Source organism: Pangasianodon hypophthalmus, chromosome 24, assembly GCF_027358585.1.
Source record: "Pangasianodon hypophthalmus isolate fPanHyp1 chromosome 24, fPanHyp1.pri, whole genome shotgun sequence".
Taxonomy (NCBI): domain Eukaryota; kingdom Metazoa; phylum Chordata; class Actinopteri; order Siluriformes; family Pangasiidae; genus Pangasianodon; species Pangasianodon hypophthalmus.
The window spans coordinates 8,438,817-8,462,479 of record NC_069733.1 but is presented as its reverse complement, the minus strand read 5'-3'; the positions used below and the strand labels follow the sequence as shown (position 1 = coordinate 8,462,479).

The 23,663-nt window shown below is 39.3% G+C and overlaps 1 protein-coding gene across 4 annotated transcripts in view; it reads right to left on the bottom strand.

Annotated features, from left to right (window-relative positions):
• Positions 1–23,663, bottom strand: part of apba1a (amyloid beta (A4) precursor protein-binding, family A, member 1a) — a 59,581-nt gene that overhangs the window by 12,771 nt on the left and 23,147 nt on the right. For all 4 annotated transcript variants that reach the window (XM_053228886.1, XM_034299018.2, XM_034299020.2 and 1 more), the window contains exons 3-6: positions 5,990–7,465; positions 2,076–2,186; positions 861–900; positions 574–719 (exon numbers count right to left, since the gene is read on the bottom strand). In XM_053228886.1, coding sequence (XP_053084861.1) covers positions 574–719; positions 861–900; positions 2,076–2,186; positions 5,990–7,390 — 1,698 coding nt within the window. In that variant the 5' untranslated portion in view covers positions 7,391–7,465. The remainder of the gene's footprint in view (positions 1–573; positions 720–860; positions 901–2,075; positions 2,187–5,989; positions 7,466–23,663) is intronic.

Sequence of the window (23,663 nt, the reverse complement as noted above, 5' to 3'; positions counted from 1 at the left end):
GTATAACTTCATTACTATTCCACATAGGTGTGTCAGGCTTAAAGTAGAACCACGCAAGTAGAATTACAAAAAGATTTAAATTAGATTTGATTTAAATAAATTAGATTTTTAAGTGATATTTAAAAATAACTCATAATCTGTCCTTTAATATTTTCCCACCTTTTAATAATAGGCCTATGTACAAAAATAACAGCATTGCAAAATACCTGTATAAGTACAAAGCACAAAAGGGAGAGTAAATGTATTACTCCTGACAATCTGACCAAAACAGTTTGTAAGATTTTCTATTTTCAAATATACAGTGCATCAGCTGCATTGTGAAATACTTGAGGCATCTAATTATGCAATATTTAGGGTTTTTCTTTTTAAATAGGAAATTTTGCAGTCGTCAAACGCCTCTCTTCATTTGTCCTCAAAGTGTCATACTGAAATTGTTTTTATTTCTACTTCCTTTATCTTGAGGATCTTGTTATGGTGTTTTGCAGAAATGAGACTAGAAAGAGTTGAAGTACACGCAAGTTCACTCAGCTTTTTCACTCAGAATTTGAGCGAGGAGAGACGCTCTCTGCTCACCTTGATGCGACTGACGGCCTCCTGAGCCTGCATCATGCGCACGTTCTTCGATGGTGTCTTGTCTGACAGCAGCTGCGTCGAGCCCAGATAGTTTGCGGCAAAAATGATGCCGTCGATGAGGTCCTCTGGGTCACACGGGCCTGGAACTGAGGCACGAGACAAGGAAGATTCCCAGAGTGAGTGATAATGGAGATCTACATACACTGATAAATGAAAATGTAATTATCAAACATGGTGGAGGTGCTCATATTATATCAGTTTGTGTTTGTGTTTATGGCCAAACTCACCTTCCACATATGTTGGGAATGAAGCAATGCTCCTCCTTGACTGTCATTTCGAGAACAAAAAAACAACAGCAACTAAAAACCAGTATGCAGGATCTGTCATTCAAATTTCTTTTAAACAATTAAAGGAATACTCTTGCATTTTACAATTTAATCTTTACCCATAGCATCTGTACTGTATATGTGATTAAGAGTAACTTGAATTTTGACATGTTTCTCTGTACTCAGAAAAGAACAGAAAACTAAGGTCTAAGAGCAGTTATTGCGGCAGTCAATACACGTTTATACAAAAAAACAGATTGTTGTACAACGTTCTCAGGAATTCAATCTGTAAATTAGGCTTAAAATCTGTATCATTCATCACCTTTAAAGATGAAGTGCCTCAGTCATAGTGCAAAAAATACCAAAAACCTTAGATTAGAGAAAGCACATGTGATCAAACTAACTTTTTACTATATTGCTGCATTGTTGGAAAGTTGGATAAAACTACAGTGCAGCTTTTGTAAGACATTTCTCATGTCTACCTCATTCTTTTATCAAAGTCTAACAGTTGGAATTTCTGAGCAGTCGAGTTGTATGAAACATTTATTGATGTTTTCAAACCTTTTCTGGTCTATTCTCAGTACAGGGTGACGTGTTGGGATTTTTTAAACCCCATTTTCTCCTCAGTTTGGTCTTGGCCAATTCCCAACTGCCAGCCTGCTCTCCCCATCACACAACAGCAACCAACTTGGGAGGACAAGGGCCAACGTGTGCTTCTCCTGAGACATGTGAAGCCAGCCAACTGCATCTTTTTGGACTGCTGCTCATACTTTATCACAGGGCAGCGTAACACGCTTGGAGGAAAGCACTATCTGCCCTCTTCCTCATACATGAGCTCACAGATGCCAAGAATTGGCTAGTGTCACTGTGATTGGCAGGGAAGAGAGAGTATGCCATCCCTCCCACTGTGAAACCACAGGCAATTTTGCTCTTTTGGACACCTGATCATCTTCTGATGAAGGCTGATAGGGTGATATTGAACGGTTTTCTGTTGTTCCAAGTGGGAATTCTTGTCTGTGGTAAATGCACATGTTACAGATACAGTAGACAGAGAAAAGGTGGAAAATGCTGGAGTATTCCTTTAAATCATTACAATATTACACTTACATCCCCCTCTCTGACACACTCACCCACACCACACCATTCTGTTGCTAAAGTCACATGCTGGACTCCTACCTCTTTGCCAGCAGGAGATGGGGACTCAAAGTTTTCACTCCCCTCATGCTGCAGCAGGTTGCTGCTGGAAGACTCTGCCCCCTGGGGAGAGGTGGAGGCTGGGCCTGGAGACTTGAGAAAGAAGAAGATCATTAATATGACTCATCAGGATTAAACAGTAAACAAAGACAAAACAAACAATTATAAACGGATAGGCACATAGCCATATGTATACTGTCAGTACAGAAATGTATCTCACACACCATCGGCTTTAATGCTTCACACTGTGACGATGATGTATAGTCATGTGGTATATTGTTTGCACAGTAACACTCGTATGCTCCTTAATTGTTAGTGTCTTTTAAAAAATGATAGTAATAAATCATACTAACTAATACTGATTAAACCAGAAAAGCATGTCACTACACTTCACTCATATTGACTGAGAAATATGAGAATTGTATTTGTTTCTAATAACTGATTTTATAAACAATTCTACTGAATATAATGACAGCCATCAACACACACAATACTGAATATCAAATACGGTGACAGGAGCATATTATTCGAAACCATTTATAGTAACAACCAAGCGAGTGGCAGATTACTGCACTAGCATTTGATATTAAAGATGGGTATAGTAGGGAAAAAAACCCACAAACCATCAGCAGTACTGAATAGCGGTACTGAACATGCGTACAAATCTCATACTCTTCAAAGTAACACCCGAGGGACAAGAATTCTATCCGAAACCCCTAATCTAGTGTGTGTTTTTTTTTTTTGTTTTTTTTTTAGCAAAATAAAGTAAATTAAGAGTATGTGAGCCACACACTGTCCATCAGGCCAATAGCAGCAGCAGCACCTACTGATACATATAACCTCACAGGTATAACATCCAGTCTCACATGGAGAAATGGAGAAAAAACAGACAAAATAAATCACTCATTCCGGTATCAACAAGAGAGCAGATGACTAGCTAAACATCATCTAACTCTATTTCTGGAGGATTTCAATGTGGTTACACTGATGCTTAGTAAGTTCTCCTTAAGGCGTCATGACAAATGAATCTAATGTTAAAGTAAAAGAAGAGAAACAGATGCTTTCAGAACAATTCGCAAACACACATCATCAATTTGACGGTTTGAAGTACACCCCCCTCTGACCTCATCTTCATTGTTCCCATCTTCCTGGTACATCCAAAAGTTCTCCATCTTTCAAAGTTACAGCAAAAAGTCTGTAGTTCTTAAAAAAAACTGCACAGAGAAAAATAGAAGGTGACTGTCACAGGGTCTCTGGCTAATCCGAGTCTCTTGTAGACCTGACACGGATCATGACTTGGAATGAGAGAGCACTCAGCTCCTGTTACAACCCTACGCCAGACACGTCCCTCGTTTCTACTGAAACTCTACACAAGTGGCAAATCTATTGTAATAACATGGTGGAGTGCTGATTAGACGGTCCAGTTAGAGGTGGATGATATGACAAATATCATGTCACAATTTGGATATCACAATATCAATATTCTATTGTCATATCACCCATCCCTAAGTACAATAAGGACATTTAGGAGCCCAAAGTGTGTTGTGATACCTTTATCAGTAGTAGGATTACCAGTGAAACAGCTACATCATGTTGAAATCATTTCAAAGCCTCTTTCTGAGTCACTTGAGGAGTTAAATGATGACCATAAACATAGCACTCCACTGTGAGCTCTACTACTTTTGAATACTAAAATCATAAAACAGACTCCCATTGTATCACGCCTGCTCCAGAAATTCAATACGTGGCATAAATAAGTGCTTTGCTCACCCAGAATCAGCACTGATGTGAGCTTATTATGGAAGAAAGCCATTTTTCCTTCTCCGGTGTTTGTTACGTGAGTCTCGCTGAATTATTTACACACAGTTTCCTTCTGTGTCACTCGCCACCACTAAATAAATTATATAGAAGGCAAAAATAAGGGCTGCGATGAACTCATAGGGGTAAATGACATCACAAGTATAAATGAAGTAGTGATCTTGAGTGGACAACTTGAAGCCTTGAAGACAACATGAAGCCTCATGAACGACCTGAAACATTTTCAGAGTACTATATGGAGTTCCCTTTCAGTAACTATGCTTACAGACAGTCTAAAAATGATTATAATTTATTATAATAATCTAATAAATTATTATAATTATTTAAGCTGACGTTAATGTATATAACTAAAGCGGTATATATCAAACTAAGCGTTATTGTTGATATATTAACAATTCAATTCACAGTGGGCTGGGTGTCCAAGTACTATTTTAAATGAGGGACATTGAGGTGTGTTTTTTTTTTTTAATATACAAAGAATGACATCATTTATGACTTTGAGGAACAAGAGATGTGGCTTGAATTAATAATAAGATCTTGCTGAAGTCATGCTAGCTACATGTTTTCCTCTGAGAGGACACACAAGTTGCGGTAACGCTGTTATTAAATAACAGGAAAAGTGCAGTCAGAATAAATTAATTTTGACTAACAAAAATATCTGCATACAAACACAGCCAGTTCAATAGTGTGACAGACTAGTGAGCTCAATTACACACCATGACACACAGAATCTTTTCTCTGTTGCCTATAGACTACTTAAATGGTGTAATACTTAAGTTTCTTATAAATATCGACCCTTTCTGAATCACACGAAAAGCAGTAATGTGTGTGTGCTGCTGAATAAGAATCAGATAAATGTTGGTACTTCACCAAAGGAGCAGGACCCACTCTATACTACTGCTGTACACGCCAGAAGCTGCTGTTTGTTCAGTGCAACAGTGTGGCGGGTTTGTTCGGAAAACCTAATGAGACAGATTACCCTAAACACACAAACTGATTATTATCTGTGTGTGGAGGGGAAAAAAGAGAAAGATATCAAATCGTCTTGAATACACAGAATGGTATCTGATACTGTTCAGCAAGAAGCAGGCTGGGAAACTGTTAAATAGCATCTGTATATTAGGTTTATAATTTATTTTTGAGCGCAAAAGTGAGAAAAGGTGAGAGATGAAGAAGAGAAAAAACAAGAACTCGTGACTACATGGAAATTTTGCTCGTAACATCTCTCTCTCCCTCTCTCCCTCTCTCTCCCTCTCTCTCCCTCTCTCTCCCTCTCTCTGCTCGAGCCCTGTTGTGTTTGAATTAAAAGGCTGCTGCATGTGGATGCACGAGTCATATGCTCCCATCACAGAATACAGATAAGTCCTGCTGGATGACGGAGGTAAAGCCAATGCGGTGTGTGTTTGAGCCACCTTGTATTTTCCTCAGGCAGGAGATTTGTCCAAAGAGCAGCACTCACTGTGCAGAGACATGTTTGCACCACTGCACATCCAGCAGCAGGCACATGATAAATGGAGGACCAGGGAAAATTTAGACCTAGAAACTCCCTGGTCTGCAGTACTGTATGGAAGTAAGTAACTGGATGACTGCACATTAGACTTAAAGGAAAACTGTGACTATGTGTGCAGTGTTTCACATTGCATGTTTAAAATCCAACAGGAATCTAAGAAACCTGGGGTTCTGGGTCTAGCTCATTTTCCACTAACTTGAAACTCGATTGGACCAATCACAGTTACAACACACTTCTGCATTATTATTCTGCAGTGATGCAAAATGGACATGCTTAGATGAACAATGTTTCTTTCTCTGTTTGACTGTTTGGTTAAAAATCATTTTTAAATTATCATTGATACTTATTGTTAAAATTATTTAAACCTATTTAACAACATTTACAGACATTTTAAACAAGCAAACAATCATGAAGCTTTGATCTTGTACAGCATAAAAAGATTCACTGAGCTATGCTTACCCATAAATCCCCTCTCCGTGTCATGAAAAATACAAATACACTTCAATGAAGAAATATAAGCCAGCCTTAAACAAAAAGCACCTTGATCATGATCATGATGTTTACTCACATCTCCCCCTAGTGGTGGCTGCAGGTCCGACTCCATGCTGGGGCTCAAGTCTTGCCTCATCACCCAGATGGGCTCTTTGGGCTCGTCTGGCGTGTAGGGTGAACGCACCGTCCTACTCTTCACCTCCTCGATGGCCTCCTTGATGTCCTTGATGGCCAGAGAGATGGCGTCCCTCTTCTGCCTATTGCTCCTGACCTGAGCCGACTCCTCAGAGGGGCTGCTCATGGGGAGTCTGCCATCCTCTCCTTTCCCTCCCTCGTTCACTAGCTCCTGAAGCTTCCCTTCCTCGGCCTGCTCTTCCTCTTTGTGTCTGTCTGTTCCCTTTTCTCCTGCAGGGTGCTCAAGGCTCTGTGAGCTCAAACTCTCCTTCACTTCGTCCATGATGTGCTCAACATCCTCATCCTGCTCACAGCTGTCGGTGCGTGGGTAAGGTGCAAATTCGGCTTCCTTCTCGGGACTGTCAGATTCACCGTCCGAGCGCTCGTCATAGTGGTGGAGCCTGGAGCCCACAGCCTCCTGCTGCCCGTACGAATCGCGCTCCAGGAGCCGGAGTCCAGCGCGACGCTGCTGAGGCATTTCTCCTTCTGGGGCTTCTGGGATCTCCTCGTACACATGCTCCTGGACTCCATAGTCAGCATAGGGCTCGGAATAGGGCTGATCGTCAGGCCGAGGCTGTGCGTAAACATAGTTGGAGTAACCGGGGTTGAGTGCCTCGGCATCGTGTCTGGTTGGCCGCTCCATGTTTTGCAGGGGCTCGTGGGGAAGTGGAGGCGGTTGGGGAGGGTACTGGGGCTGCTGCTCGGATTCGGCGCTCTCTGCATATTCTTCCGCCTCGGGTCTTAGTGCCACACCGTACATACCCTCATCCTCAGGTTCAGCCTCCAGCGCCATGACAGCATCACCCTCGGCCTGGTCTGTGTGGTTGTGGAAACCGCTCTCTGTACTTGCAGAGCGTGCCAGGGCACTGTGGTCATCCTCGTCCTCCTCCAGTCGCTGTTGCTCAGCTCTTTCTGCCTCCCTCTGCTGTCTTTCCCTCTCCCTCTGCCTCTGCCGCTGTTGCTGAGCCCTCAGCCGCGCCTCTGTGTCTCCTTGCCTGCGGTAGCGGCTCACCGCAGGCCGTGGGATCGGCCGCTGAACTTGCTGCTGTTCCACGTCACCTTCTTCAGGCATCCTGCGGGAGATGCGTGGTCGCCCGGTCCCTTCAGAGCCCTCGTGACGGCGTTGCCGCTGTGATCCGGGCTGGGAGTGGTTGTTTTCGCTGCCATTACCACTGTGATGATGACGAGAGCGGCCCGCGTTTTCGTGTCGTCTGCGCTGGGAGGAGGGCTGCTCTCGGCGGCCCAGGTCGGCTTCGGTTGCCTCAACTGGCTCGTAGCTCAGCGGCGCCTCCTGATGGCTCATGGCTAGGACAAGTGATGGTCCACACTCACTGCATCATCTCCCCCAGGCCAGGTACAGCACAGACCAATACAAGGCCTGCAAACACAGCGGGAGAGAACCAGGGGTCAGCCACTAAACTATAACACCTCAGACATACAAAAGAACCCCAAGTTATATGTTTGGTGTTTTAAGTAAATACTTGCCTCAATCTGCATTCTGTGATGTCTGTGATGGACACAGTATGAATTATTGTAATCTATAAATGGTAAGAATACATTTGATCATACTGTTTGTTTATATTTTGTTCACTGTATAGCTGAACACTAACATTATAGAGGGAGCTATCACGGACAACCAAAAATGTACTTTTTCTTTAGCAGACTGTGAAATCCATCCACACAAGATGACAAGAAGTTCGATAGTCAGTAGTGTAGTTCTTACTAGTGATCTTACTAGTGTAGCTTTATAACACGTCCCCTAGGCTCCACCTCCCAAAGTTTGAAGGCAAAATAATACTGGAAAGCTCAGAGCTATGTCAATTATATTTTCCACTTTCAACTGAAATAAAAACAACTCCTGATATTTTTAGTTGTTAGCTACATGACAGCTTGAGAGCAAAACCAGTGAAGCAAACATAGGACACCAAACATGTCACAGCTGATCGACTACATTTGCGGTACACAGGAAAGTGTGTAAATTTTATTTTACTAAACCATTCAGTTGTATCTGCATTGTAAACTATAATATATGAAAATGATCTGAACTACAAACCTACACGAACAAATGCAATAAATTTATTGCTTTCCATGAAGAGATTTCACACAGTTAGCTCAATGATTCATATGTTGTCAGACAGTAATCTTTACTAGATTTATTAGATGTTTTTTTTTATTATTATTAAGTTAAGCACCAACCATTACAATATTAAAAGAGCTGAATTGATGGGAGACAGCACAGCCACATGGATTAACAAAATCACATTTAGTACGTTGTAATGATGTCTGTCCCAATAAGAGAGACTTTCAGCCATTTCAGGCAAAAATAAGCTCTGACTCCACTGACTACTTCAATTAATGTCGATGATGTATCTTCATTCTGTACAGGGCTTCATAATATTGCACACTGTCTCTCTATATTTAGATCATTATGCATTATACGAGTACATGATAGTGCTTCTTCCAGCAGCCACATCCTCTCTTATAAGCCACATAGCAAACAAATGCATGAGTCATGTTTGATAAATGTATTATTCCTTATGTGCAATCGTGTACAGAACTGTCACAAATATAGTGCTTGTGTCAGTGATGTGTCATAATATCAATGTCGAAGACGACATAATCACAAGTGACTGTGTAAATGAGTGACTCACAAAGCAGCACGAAGCACAAAGATGGAGCTGAGCTGCAGAGAATTTTAACACAAATTGACAGCAGCGCTTTATAAAGCGGCTTATCCTGTTTCAGTGTGTATATTAGATATCTTGGGGGTAACATCTCCTCTTATTAGTCATATGAAAAAAAAAAAAAAAAATGGAACCACCTGGCTCACACATACACATTTGCAGAGAGCTCTGGTTGCCACGGTGATATGCTCCCCCAGTGGGCCGCTACTGACGAGTATATTCACACTGCGGAGATACATGGATTCAGAACTGCAAAAAACTTCACACTCCCTCCTTCTCATAGCAAAGACCCCCTCTTCTTTCCTCCCACGAGAAATCCTCTTCCTTCCAATATAACTCCGAAGAGAGACGGGGACACGGACAGAACAGCGTGCATGTGTGTGTGTGTGTGTGTGTGTGTGTGAGCTGGGAAAAACATCATCAGCTCAATAAGGCTAACCAAATGTTTTCAAAAAGGGACGATCACCTGATGCTGATTATCCTTGACCGCAGATGGTCATCAAACATCTTCCTTGCCTTGTGGCATCAAAATGCTGCTACACAACATGCGCTCTGTTCAGCTTTCACCTGCTCTGTGCACTTTGCACTTCTCTCATACATGAGCTCTAATAAACACAAACCATAACAGGAACTGAATAAGCGAAAATCTCCATGATTAGCAGAGATGCAAATGTATTGGGTCATCTGAAGCATGAAGCACTATTGATTCATTCACTGATTTATTCCACCCATTTTTCAACCACAAGCAGAGATTCGTCATGTTTTCATGACTAACCCAACAACACACATCCTACCCATTAAAGGAATTCTCATATTTGTCAACCTAATTTCTAGCTAGCGCATCTGTAGTGAACATATGATTTTCAGTGACAAGAATTTTAACACGTTTCCCAGCACTGATTAAAAAGAAAGCAGAAAATCAGTTTACTCCAAACTCATAATGTACAGAGGAACAATTTTGTAGGACATTTTCATGAATTTCTTCAGTTAAAAGCAAATTAAGTTTAATTTAAGATTAACTAAATCTGTACAATTCATACTTTCAGATATACTTTGTGAATTTGTTGTCACAAAAGAAGTCATGTAAGTACATAAGTGACTCAACCTTAGTAAGCATAAGAAAAGCATATGTAAGCAGAATTTTTTATGTACTGCATCTAAAATTATATTAATATTATATTATTTCAGAATATTTTATGTACTGCATCTAAAATTTGTGAAGACCCAGTTGCATAAATTCCTTGCTTAAAAAAATCTAGGATAAGAAACTAACATGGTGACAGTTAATTTTAATGTTTAAAGATTAAGTGAATAGTTTATGGCTATAAATAAGAAGATTCGAAGTGGTTATGTTTTGTTTTTGTAGTGACACTTCACGTTACCACTTTAAACTTTTAACACCACAGACCTGGAACAGGTAAGACACCTATTTTGAATTTGATGCAGGGAGAATAAAAGCATATTTCTCTGTCCATTTGTCTATAATTTTTTTTGTCTTTGACTTTTTAACAAGCCATGTCACCCGGTCTCTATTCAATCTAATCGGAGATGGTAAATAAAATATAAAAACTTAAAGAGTGAAAACTCTCCCCTTTCTGAACTAATATCTGTAGTTAGTCTCTGATCTGATAACACAGTGGCTTAGTGGTTAGCATGTTTGCCTCAGGGTTGAGGGTTCGAATCCCGCCTCTGCACTGTGTGCATGGAGTTTACATGTTCTCTCCATGCTTTGGAGGTTTCTTTGCCTCAGTTCAAAGTTGTAGGCTGATTGGCATTTCCAAATTGTACAGAAAATGGATGGATGGAAATGAAGGTGATTGGATAAGCAACAATATCAGATTTGCTACAGAAGCCGTGATAGTTCTTGTTCAGGAAACGTGGAACTACAGGTATTTTTTTTCTGCAAATGTTTAGCAGCTCTGCTGTACTTTTCAAGTACTCTGTGCAGTCTCTGAAATACTTTGCTGTTCCACCAGTTAATGACCCCTGCTGTACTGTTTCCATGTTTGATAGCTGAAAAAAACTACATAAGAATGAGACTCATGAATGGTGCAATAATAAAGTGTTCCCACTAACTGTCTGGAGATTTCATAGCCATCCACTGCCAGGAAAATAAAAGAAAATTGGGCCCTGATCTCTGGCTGGGAAGGACAGTGTTCCTCTTTCCCTTTTCCATGCAAATATATTAGCCAGGAAGACAGCAGATCGTGCTCTCATTAATGTTTGTTTGGCTGCACTGTGATGGATGAACAACAGTCAGAAATGATGCCATTAGTAGAGCTGGACTTCTTGGGTCCCTGGTGGTCTCACCACCGCGGCACGGGCTCGATTCCTGGGCAGGGAACCAACCCAGCCACTGGGAGTGCACTCTCAGTGCCAGGCCCAAGCCTGGTTAAAAATGGGAGGGTTGCATCAGGAAGGGCATCCGGTGTAAAACCTGTGCCAAATCAAACATGCGGACCAATGATCCACTGTGGCGACCCCTAACGGGAGCAGCTGAAAGAACAACAGCAGAGCTGTACTTCTTAGTGGAAAGAACAAGTTTGATCTGATGGCCCTGCTGAGAGTGTATTCCTGCCTTGTGCCCAGTTTTCTCAAAATGGTCTTCAGATCCTCCAGGACAAATGAGTTGTCCACAAGGACAAACATGCATTTTAAACCTTTATTGACTAAGTTCAAAACTGCCTTTAGACAGAATTACTCAGGATTGAGTTAACAGATTTTCTGTTTTTTTTTTCTAGTTTTATAGTAATTAGTGTTATGCTTTAGATGCGATGGACAAGGAATAGGTTAAAAAGAAAGAAAAACAAAAACAAAAATACTGGAGTTTTCTTTTAAAGGCAGCAAAACCTGCAAGAAGTATGCAAATGCAGCAGAATGACAGAGAGAGAGAGAGAGAGAGAGAGAGAGAGAGAGAGATCTGTGATGCTGCAGTTGAAGGTGAAGCAGTAACAGCTTACCTTGGCATGAATACAGATGAAGGTCAATAATAAAGACAGAGCTAACAGGGAAAAGCTGACAAGCAAAAAACACACTGCTGAAACCCTGAAGGACCTTCTTGAGCTCTCATCCCACCATCCCTCCCTTCCTCTCTCTCTCCTTCTCTCTGTCTCTGTGCCAGCAGGCCTTCCCTGTGAGTGCAAAGCAGGTTGGCATGTTAGATCATTGAGTCTGTGTGTGTGTGTGTGTGTGTGTGTGTGTGTGTGTGTGTGTGTCCTTCCCCACCCCTCTCTCACGCTGCCGCTCCATGAGCCCTCACACAAACAGTCATCTGTCAAGGACAAAGCAGCACGCCAAGCGCTCTACTCTACACCCAGTGAACGAGGGATGGAGGACAACGTGACATGATTTGATATATTGCAGTGGCATCTGCTTTTCACCAAACGTGCTATGCATGAATCAGTGTGTGTCTGTATAAGACATGAGATAGGGGAATGATGAAATAAATCCTATTGCAATACAGGATGCAATACAAAATGTAGAGTGGTGACACTCTGTAAGAAAACACACACCTAGCTAGAAGCAGTGGAGACAGGAGCTTTGTGGCTTTCAGTCACCCAATGCCACCTTCTGTAAGGCTGTGCTTATTAATGGGAATAAGACGAATTTCCTTCCAGCTGCTGAAGTGACCCACATCTGAACCTGCAAGTTGCTCCTGCACCATTAAAGATATACTCCAGCTTTTTTCTAATCTAATCGCTTTATATACTGCATCTGTAGCATATGTGCAATTACCACAGACAATAACATGAAGTATTCCCATACTATTAGCATTATAAATGAGGTTTTGATTAAAAAAAAAAAAAATCTCACTTATGACCAAAGTCTAAGAGCAGTTGTCAGGGTAATCATCTTTACATTAAGAAATGAGCTAGCTTTTTTCCTTTTTAAAGATATCCCCATCAGATTATCTGCTCTTTTACAAACCGCACCACCAACATTCATAAGAAAACTACGCAGAAAGTATAAAGAAGCGAGGCTGGGGCTGATTTCCTTCTAGCCCAGGCTGTAGATTCATACATTCTAGGCTTGTATGATATAACAATTTAATTGTCTCAATATGATACTACACTGCAATGATATCCAGTGAAGGTTACTCGGATTCTATTATATTTACCACAACTACCAACCTACCAACATTTTGTGTAGGAGCTCCATAATTTAAGATTGGAGTATGTTAGTATTCAAAAATACATCAAAAGAGCAGCCTTTTTCTCTCTTTCTTAAATACACTGGTTTTTTCCCTGCACCAGTCAGAGCTCAGCATCAGATTAACAGTGAAAATGTCAATCGATAGACAATCGGTATGTAAAAAGATTTTTTAGTTTTCTTCTTTGCTGATCTCCATTTGGGCTGGTATTTTTCAGCACACTTTGCTGAGACATCCATAACACGTCATCAGCAGTGACTATGTAGGCACATGTGGGTGTAATGAAAATGAACCAGGCGAATTATTTACTCTATCATCCTTTTCCCCCCAAAAGCACTGCAGTCTTGCTGTCTATCTTGCTTTGAGTGTGTGTAATAGTTTGCCCCACATCATTCTTATTATGCCATCGTTGAGACTTTGTGATATAATGCATTGCTCAGCCCTGATAGTTTCATTGTTGAGCTATTAGATTTAAATATTAGATTGGAGCCCTCTGATCAAATATTATATCCAACCATCACTGGGTAACCATATCAAATTTTTGTTACATGTGGTGGGTAGAGATTAGTCTAGAAAAATGCTGGTGTATTCCTTTAATGGTACAGGAGCAGCACGCAAGTTCAGATGAGGGTCATCCAGCAGCTGGTTGGAAATTTGCAAGATTCCCATTAATAAGTACACCCTTCCAGGAGGTGCTGCTGGGTGGCTGAAAACCACAAAGCTCTGGTCTCTACTGCTGTTAGCTACGAGTGTGTGGTCTTCATGCATAACCTCAGACATCTGGGACTGGCTAGTACATGGAATATTCCTTTAAATACCCGAAATAGCAAGAGCACCTACAGCGATTTTTTTTTTTTTTTTTTTGCGCTGAGTCAAACGTGTGCACAAAAAGCACTGGACTAATACAGGCTGAATGTTTACCAATGCTCACAGGGGTAGGAAATCTGAGGGGGAAAAAACATTATATCACAACAGTGAAGGCTTTACACACCTTGTACAATAATAATTAAGTCTGGCAAAAAAAGTAGTTACGTATTTACACAAAAAATAACAGATACACCAAGAAAACAAATTAAAAAAAATAATTTAATGTTCTATGTTGAGTACTGATGATAAGAAAGTATACTGGAATGTATTTTTATTGTGCCACCAACATTAACTGACACCTAGATAGACCTGAACCTGGCCTGTTCGATATATGTTTATCAGTCAAGCTTATCTGCTAATATCTGCTAATATCAAGCATATCTGCCAAAGAATACACAGTATTACACACACAGTTACCTTAAATAGTTATTTTCTCAAGATCCAGTCGTCTTGTGTTATTACTTACAGTACACAATACGGTCATAAATAAAGAACAGCTATGAGAATGAGTAAACCAATTCAATAATGTACAACATAAAACATTTATACTATAAAGGAGAGAGTTAGTGTAAAGGAATAAAGAGAGTGGTGCAAATTATTAATATATAGAACAGATACAGCTGATATATACAGTGCCTTACCAAAGTATTCACCCCCTTGGTGTTTTTCCTGTTTTGTTGCATTACAACCTGGAATTAAAATGGATTTTTTAGGGGCTTGTACCATTTAATTCACACAACATGCCTACCACTTTGAAGGTGCAAAATATTTTTTATTGGGACACAAACAATAATTAAGACAAAAAACAGAAACCTTGAGTGTGCATAAGTATTCCCCCCCTAGCCACTAGGATTTTTGCTGATTCTTCCAGGCAAAACTGCTCCAGCTCATTTAAGTTAGATGGGTTATACAGCAATCTGCAAGTCCTGCCACAGATTGAGGTCTGGGCTTTGACTAGGCAGTTCCAAGACAGTTAAATGTTTCCCTTTAAACCATTCTAGTGTAGCTTTAGCAGTAGGTTTAGGGTCATTATCCTGCTGGAAGGTGAACCTCAGGTCTCAGATCTCTGACAGACTGAGACAGGTTTTCCTCAGGAACTGCCCTGTATTTAGTGCCATCCATCTTTCCTTCAATCCTGACCAGTTTTCCAGTCCCGCCTGATGAAGAGCATCCCCACAGCATGATGCTGCCACTACCATTCTTCATTGTGGGAATGGTGTTCTCGGGGTGATGGGAAGTGTTGGGTTTGTGCCACACATAGCGTTTCCCATGGTGACCAAAATGTTCAATTTTACTCTCATTTGACCAGAGAACCATCTTCCATGTACTTGGGGAAGCTGCCACATGCTGTTTAGTGAACTCCAAACATGTTTTCTTATTTTTTTCCTTTAAGCACTGTCTTTTTTCTAGTCAATCTTCCATAAACCCCCAATCTGTGGAGTGTACAGCTTAAAGTGGTATGGACAGATACTCCCATCTCCGCTGTGGATCTCTGCAGCTCCTTCATTGTTATCTTTGGTGTCTTTGTTGAAGCTCTGTTTAATGCCCTCCTTGCCTGGTCTGTGAGTTTTGGTGGGCGGCCTTCTCTTATCAGGTTTTTTTAGTGGTGCCATCTTCTTCCATTTTGCTATAATGGATTTAATAGGGCACTGTGGGATGTTTGAAGTTTGGAATGTGTTTTCATAACCCAATCCTGATCTATACTTCTCCACAACTTCGTGGTGTTGCAGATTCTTTCAGAATAGATGTATTCATACTAACATCATGTCACAGATAATGTGACACTGTGATTGCACGCAGTTAATCAACTAATTATGTGACTTCTGAAGTTAATTGGTTGGACCAGATCTTATTTAGGGGTTTCACAGCAAATATATATGCACTCAAAACCTTTCAGTTTTTATTTATTTATTATAAACAAAGTATTTTTTTTTCATTCCACTTCAACAATTTGGAATATTTTGTGAGGTCCATTATATAAAATCCAAATAAAAATCCATTTTGTTGTAACGCAACAAAACAGGAAAAACACCAAGGGGGTGAATACCTTAGCAGGGCACTGTAGATGAAATTAAATGTAATCAATTTATTTAATGTATTCAAAACAATCAGTGTGTGAAAGTCAGTCTGTGAAAGAACCTTTTTTTTTTTTTTTTGCATATCCCATATTTTTTATATTGCATTATTTTCTAGATAAATATTTCAAATATACTACATGCATCCTGCTTTTGTTTTATAATACGTACCTGAACTTTGCATATACTATTTTATACTGAGAGAATGGAATGGATTTATCATTTGATACATTTGACTCATGACTGCTTTTGCTCAAAGACACCGTCTAGCACTCCATGTCCAAAATTAGCTTAAACAAGTTGGAAAGTGTTCATGCAAATGCCACTGTAGAAAGAAAACAATTTAGCACTTCCTATTTAAACATCTAGCATGAAATGTCACAATGCAATAATGATATCTTTGCAAGAAATCATTAGCAAAATCTCATATAAATTTCAACTGCATATTCAAATATAAAATTAGTTCTCAAGTATATAACAAATATACAATTATTCAGTCTATTACTACACATTTTTACTCATTTCTCATTTTTACTCGTTTCTACTCTATTGGCACATAATTTTGGTTCTTTCTAGAAATAACTGCTTGAAATTATCCACCAACAGAAATAATTAATTTTAAGCTTGAAATGAGTAAAACTTATTTAGAAATAGGCTTAATATTATTTGTTTTAAAACCTAATAAGAAATATTAAATAACTTATTCAACAGATTCGAGGTATTTTTTTACTCACTGAAACATCATTTTGCTCAGACATCATGGATGTGTGTCTCCTCTAAATAGGCACTGATGTTTAGATGAATGGTTAGGAGTGGAGAGCTTATTCAAGTGGAGAGTTTATTCAAGTGGAGGGCTTATTTTACTTGCATCATTATGCAATTCCGTGTATGAGGGTTATTTAAATAAAATGCTCTGCAGAATTTCCATAAATAATTCAATTCCATAAATAAACAACTGCAGGATTCTTTTTATGCGAGCCAATCTGACAACATTGCCACAGGGACAGAAAACCACACTTCACAGTTCAAAATAATAACTGGCATGCATGAGGACAGATGCTCACCTCTACATTCTTGCACACACACATACACGCACACATACGTGTGTATGCACACACAAACAAACACATACACGCTCACACATACACACACACACACACACACAGCTCCTTCATCTCTGACAGCACGGAGAAACTGACAGATCGTTACTTTAACAGGATTATCACTGGTGGCTTTAAGGCGCTAACAGCAGCTCATCTTCTAGTCCCCATAAAATAGCTTCTTAGCTGTGATTTTATTACATATGCTGATGTATACATAATCAAGGAAGTCAGAGTGAACAGCTTGACTGACTTACACAACAGTAAATAGCATTCGAGATACACCATCCCGCCAAATCTAACCATACCTGACAGTATCTTAGTGAGCTAGCTAAACATGGAGAACAGTGAAGAGATTAATCACACAGACACAATGTACTGGTGTTTATAAATTGGTGTTTACTGTACTGGTTAGAGCCATTTACGTACCTTAATGGAGCACAGATGTAGTCCTGAAGGCTCAGCACACTTTTCACAGTTTGGTTAAGATTTCCTTAACACACCAACTAAACTAGGGGATTAAAAGATGAGCTGAATCGGGTGTGTTAGAAGAGGAAAATCACTGTTGGTCTGTGATCATACAGAACTACAGTTGACACCCCCTTCCTAAGGTTATACTCACATTATAGGGGTAAAACAAACAAATCAAAATCAAAAGAGGGGTAAAACAAACAAATCAAATCAAAAGAGTTTTGTATTGGTTGGTCTGAGTATTTTAAAACCTGATCGTTTTCTAATCTTCAACTGTCCAGTTTCGACGAGCCTGTGACCAGTGTAGCCTCACATTCCTGTTCTTGGCTGACAGGAGTGAAACCCAATGTAGTCTTCTGTTGTTGTAGTCCATCTGCCTCAACGTTCGACATATTGTGCACGCTCAGAGGACTTTCTGCTCACCGCAGCTGTAAAAGTGGCTATTTTATTTACCGTAGCCTTCCTGTCAGATTGAACCAGTGTAGCTATTCTCCTCTGACTGCTCGTTTCCGTCCACAGAACTGCCGCTCACTGGATGTTTTTTGTTTTTCACACCGCTCTGTGTAAACTCTAGAGTCTGATGTGTGTGAAAATCTCATGAGATCAGCAGTTTCTGAAATACTCAAACCAGCCAACCAACAACCATGCCACAGTTAAAGTCACCGAGATCACATTATTTCCGCACTCTGATGTTTGATGTAAACTTTAACTGAAGCTCACGTCCTGAATCTGCATGATTTTATGCACTGCACTGTGGCAATATGATACAAAAGAAAATATGAATGTGAATCATCTAGAAAAAAAAAATCAGATCAGATCAGAGCAAAGAACTGAACAAGGCTTGAAATCTGACTGCAGGGTGCTAAAGCCTAAATGAAGTTATTTTAACTAGTAAATCTGCAGCACTACTTTCTTCAAGTCCGATCTCTCCCTCACTGCTCACACTGCCATATGGAGAAAGCTGTATGATAATGTGTACTTAGCATGTCAGACTGCAGTACAGAATGCCCTATTGTCTGGCTGACCTATATTATTGTTGCCTCACTGACAACAGACATGACAAATGGCATGAGATTTAAATGTCACATGCTAACATAAACATATTCATCAAAGTGTTCATTATTTATTAAGGTTTACAGTTTCGAAACCAGACAAAGATGCATCTACATTTACATGCAGCTGCAATTTCACTTTCATTTCAGTTTTAAAAAAATCCAGAAGCTTTTGTTTAATGAATATATCGAGTAAGTTTGTGATAACAAAATACTCAAGCATAGACCTAAAAAGCTGCTTAATTAGAAAGATACTTAAGTCTGTTAATTTAATAACAACATTCCTTTCATACATAGATAGTTCATAGTTCAAATGAGAGGTCAAATAAATGTACATTTCATAACACAACAAAGATTTCCTTCAAGGCCAATCTATTACACTGAACAATTTCTCATTCACTTCAACTGGCGTCTTGAGGACTTTAAAGAGAAGCTGTTAATGAAGATATATTAGCATGCTGTGACTGATATAACCGATGACTAGTATGGATCTGTTGCCTACCATCCTCTCAGGGCCATTCCCATCTGCCTTCCGTAATTCTAATTTAGTCTGTGATTTACCGTGACTGGATAAGCCAATAAAAACCTTCCAATGCTGAACTAATTACTATTGCCTGGATAATGAGGAATGCTACAACAATTACGCTTCAGGTCAAGGACGCTCAGCGCAAGGTTGCAGACTTCTGCAGAATTTTAACCAAATGATAACCACATAGGTTTCGTACAAATACTCCAGCGTTTTACAACGTTTGGGGTTGGGTTTAGCTTAACCATTGGACCTTCCATGCTTATGGATGCAGAAGCGTAAGTAGTAGCATTTTCGAAACCTCCAGCGAGATAGAGATCAACGGCAGCAAATACAGCTCGCTGCAGTGTCCAGACACGCACAAGTCACTCAAGCAAACATCTCACTCATTTCCCACCGGTGTGCTTGTAAGAAAGAAATGGCTTTGTCCTATTCACTGGGATGAGCACGTACGGCTGTAGCCAGTGTTCTTGTAACCCGAAGGTGAACCTGAAGGTCGTGGGTTCGAGTCTCAGGTCCAGCAGGGATTGTAGGTGGGGGGAGTGAATGACCAGCGCTCTCCTCCACCCTCAATACCACAACTGAGGTGAGACCCTTGAGCAATGCCCCGAACCCCCAACTGCTCCCAGGTGCCGCAGCAAAAAAGGCTGCCCACTGCTCCAGGTGTGTGTTCACGGTGAGTGTGTGTTTGTTCACACTACTGTGTGTGTGCACTTGGATGGGTTAAATGCAGAGCACAAATTCCGAGTATGGGTCACCATACTTGGCCACACGTCACTTCACTTCACTTCCAAGAATCTGGCAGTAAACACGTATCTATATCCTCTTGATTTGAACAAATCGAACATTCGTTGTTCTGCAAAATGTTACTGACAAACTCAGAAAAGCCAGTAGTGTGTTTGGGACTGCCTAGCTAGTTTATTATACCTAGCTAGTTTATTGGTGCTGTGTTCAATTGCAACCGCATCAGGAGTTTGACTTAAATGAACTAGCTAGCTAGCCATGTGAGGAAAATGTAGCTAGCTATTTACTGCTTATCTTAATCTGTTAATAGATTATTCAGCTTCGCTGTCATTTCAGTTCCTGAATAATGTTTTAATTGCCAACCAAAATGCTGCTATTCATTACAGGATTTGACGACACAGTCATTGCGAGAAAGGTCTGTATACTCAGGTTTTCATGTGGATATCACTAAACTTTAGAGAAACCACACATAACTGCAGTTGTTACATTATATTGCTCCAGTGCTACATAAGAACATCTTTGTTAAGAATTTCTGTGTCTGGCTGATCCTGAGATCTTTATCGTTGCAATTATCAGTTAGAGTATTGATCATAGTTTATATATTTGCCCTATATATATATATATATATATATATATATATATATATATATATATATATATGTATATCCTTAAAACTTCTATTATAGATACATTTTGAATAAACAAGTTATTTCCTGGGCAACATCAGACAGATGTGGCAGAAAAACCCTGGACTAATCCTTTATTGCAGTATATACTACTAAGTTCTACCAAAAAACAACATTTAAAATCCAGTTTAAAAGCATGTTACGGCCTTTATTAAACATCTAGGCATATTTAGAGTTCATGGTAATACATAATTAAAATTCATGCTTTCTATAGAAAACAAAACTGAATTGAGATGTTAATTTCTCCCGTGCTGTGAGATCATTATTTTTCTTAGATTTAGAGATTTAGTAATTATTTAAATTTTGTGAAAAGCAGTGCATTAAAAGCAGTGCATTAAGCCTCCCTCTTATATCCATAGTTTCAATGCCTGATAGGCAAAGTCCTTTTCCTTGAGACGTTCTCAACGATAAAAACAGCTACAATCTTATTGCTCATCTCAGCTTAGCTAATTTAAAACACAAAATAGTACTTAATTTAGGGACATCTAAAGCTAACGCCCATTCCTCAGGTATTTGTCTGCTCATTTAATAGAGGAGATTATGTGAAGCGGGTACAGAAATAACTGCATGCTAGCTCACCAGTAGGTATTGCAGTCTGGCTGTGTAAGTTATGTTCCACTTAATTTTGACTTTAAGACAAATACATTGGCAGGATGTGCTGTAACCACAGAGTGAGATTTATTGCAGTTAAGCCTTTTGCCAGCAGTTATGATGAACACTACAGGTCTCAGCCGATTCAGTTCTCCAGGAAAATGATACCAGCTCAAGGCAACTTGACAAAAATACTAAACACTAGAGAGGAAAGAATACATCAGATACTAATATATTTTTGTCTGTGGCTGGCCAAAGAGTTTCCATGTGGAATGTAAATATGTGGAATTTACAGTGCAGTATTTAAGTAACTGGATGGTGACCGATTTATTTGTCATTTCAGCTCAATAGAGCAGCACAGGAAGATTGAAATAAAACAGTAACTATAAGGTAAATGTGCAGAACGTTTGGTATAGATGAATGTAGCCTTTTTAATACACACCGGGGCTGTAGTCAGAGTGGAGTTAAGTGTGCAGGATTTAATATAGAAATTGCACACATGCATATTCAAACCACAGACGTAACTACAGGCTTAAACACAACTAGAAGTAGTGTGAGAATTATGTATGCAGGGAGGCGTGTCTCAGTTATGCACGATTTTGACCCGGGACTTAAGCCCTTTTTTGATGCATGATATTGGCTCTGTTTTAGTGTTTGCCAATTGTTTTTACAGCATTTGTTTGTTTTTTTTTTATTTATTTGACCACTCATAATAGTGAATTAAAAGCATGATAAAAATGCACAGCGTCCTGCTCACACGTTGCAAGATCATAACCTCATTTTCGTATCATTAAATTGTGAACACAATTAAATGTTGGAGAATGATATAAAAAAATAAAATGTGAAAGATGTACTGGATCAAGTGCTATTTTTTAAACTGCTGTATAGTGGTAAATGCCAAATTGTTCAATTATATCTTAAATTTTAAGCAATTAATGTGATTAATGTGATTAATGTGAACTAGGACTTGTCATGCAGCAATATTCTGTCAAGGTACTACACTCCTAATAGATGTTTCTTTCAAGGCTAGTCATCTTCTTATTCACGTTTCATCTTGGGGGCTTTTCATATTTTTTAAATTTTCTCTTGTTTTAATTTTACACCATATTACATTTGATAATAAAGGGAAAAAAACACTATTTCCTACTTCAGTTCACATTGTCTGTCCCTGATTTTTTTTGAAGGGCGGCTTAAAGACAAGTGTTTGTGTTTAAAGGTGGTGGTCTTGATGTTGCTGAAAACATCTGGGTGTTATTGGACCCTTCTACTAAAAAAACAAATAAATAAATCTGTCAATTGACCAAATGAATATAATTTAAAAAAAAATTGTGCAAGTGTCATTTCTGAAGTCAACAAGTAAATAATTACATTCCTTAATTCCAGAGAATGCCTCTCCTGTGCCTATTCCAGATCTAGATCCCAGATCTGTCCTCAAAGCTGCTGCTTTAATGTATCTGTTAGCAACACCACAATCTAATACTCAAATCCAGCAGAATTCTAGCAGACGTGATTAAGCAAAAACAACCGTCCTCAACTGCAACAGCTCTGTCAGACAGCTTTTGGGATTCTCAGCGAACTCAAGCTGAGCAAATCTGCACTTCTTGGCTTGTAATTACATGTTAATCTAGGCTTTGCTCTTAAAGGTAGGAAAAGATAAACTGCAGGTAAGCAAAAAGCACATTCAAAGGATTTTGAAAATTAATAAGCTCATAATTTTATGCTGCTACAGACAGAACGAACTTGAGCATGTTCATATTATATAAACCACTGAAGGTGAACAGTATTACTTTCTAAATTAAAGAAAATCACGAGCAGGCAACATCCTGAATTAATCAGAAACTTGCTCCAAATGAATTATTTCGATTTGACTGTATTAATTTGCATGCTGTTAATGAATATAATGTTTCCTTGTTGTTTTGTCAGATATTACATGCCCTTCACTACAAAGGATAGTAACACTATAAAGCCTTGTAATAGCCATCTGAGATTCAGCCACAGTGAACAAGTGACACAAATTAACAGAAATATGCCTGATGTATAATTAAAAATATGATCAAAACATTTTAGAAAATGGGTGCTAATACAGGTGTACATTAAGTGCCAAAAAGTAGAACACTGGCCTTTAAACTCAGTTCAAACACGGATTTATTGCTTTTGATGATGTACATATTAGAAAAAGACAAATAGTATTCCACTAGTGAAATCTGTTATGTAATGAGTAGCACATGCCAGAGCATGCTGTTACACAAAAATAATCCTTTTGGTATAACAGCATGGTCCAAAGTGTATTATTCCACATCTACAACAGTCACTTTCCGAGTCCAATTTTTGTATTTGTTAATTTTTTATTAATTTATTAATTTATGTCACACTTTTTAATGGTTTATAGTTACATATAATGCTGTTGAATGTCCATGCGACAAGTTCGATCCTGTTAACGCTTACAACATAGCAATGATAAACAGCTGTTCCTTCACCAGCCTCTTTGTTTCTCTCTCTTGACGTTAATGAGACAATAAACACAGCCTGTCATTTTACCGAGAAACCAGAAATGCGTAAACTCCGCTGTCCTGAAGACTTTATTGTGCTGTGAAACATTACAAAGCACTATGACGGTTACAAAGCACTGA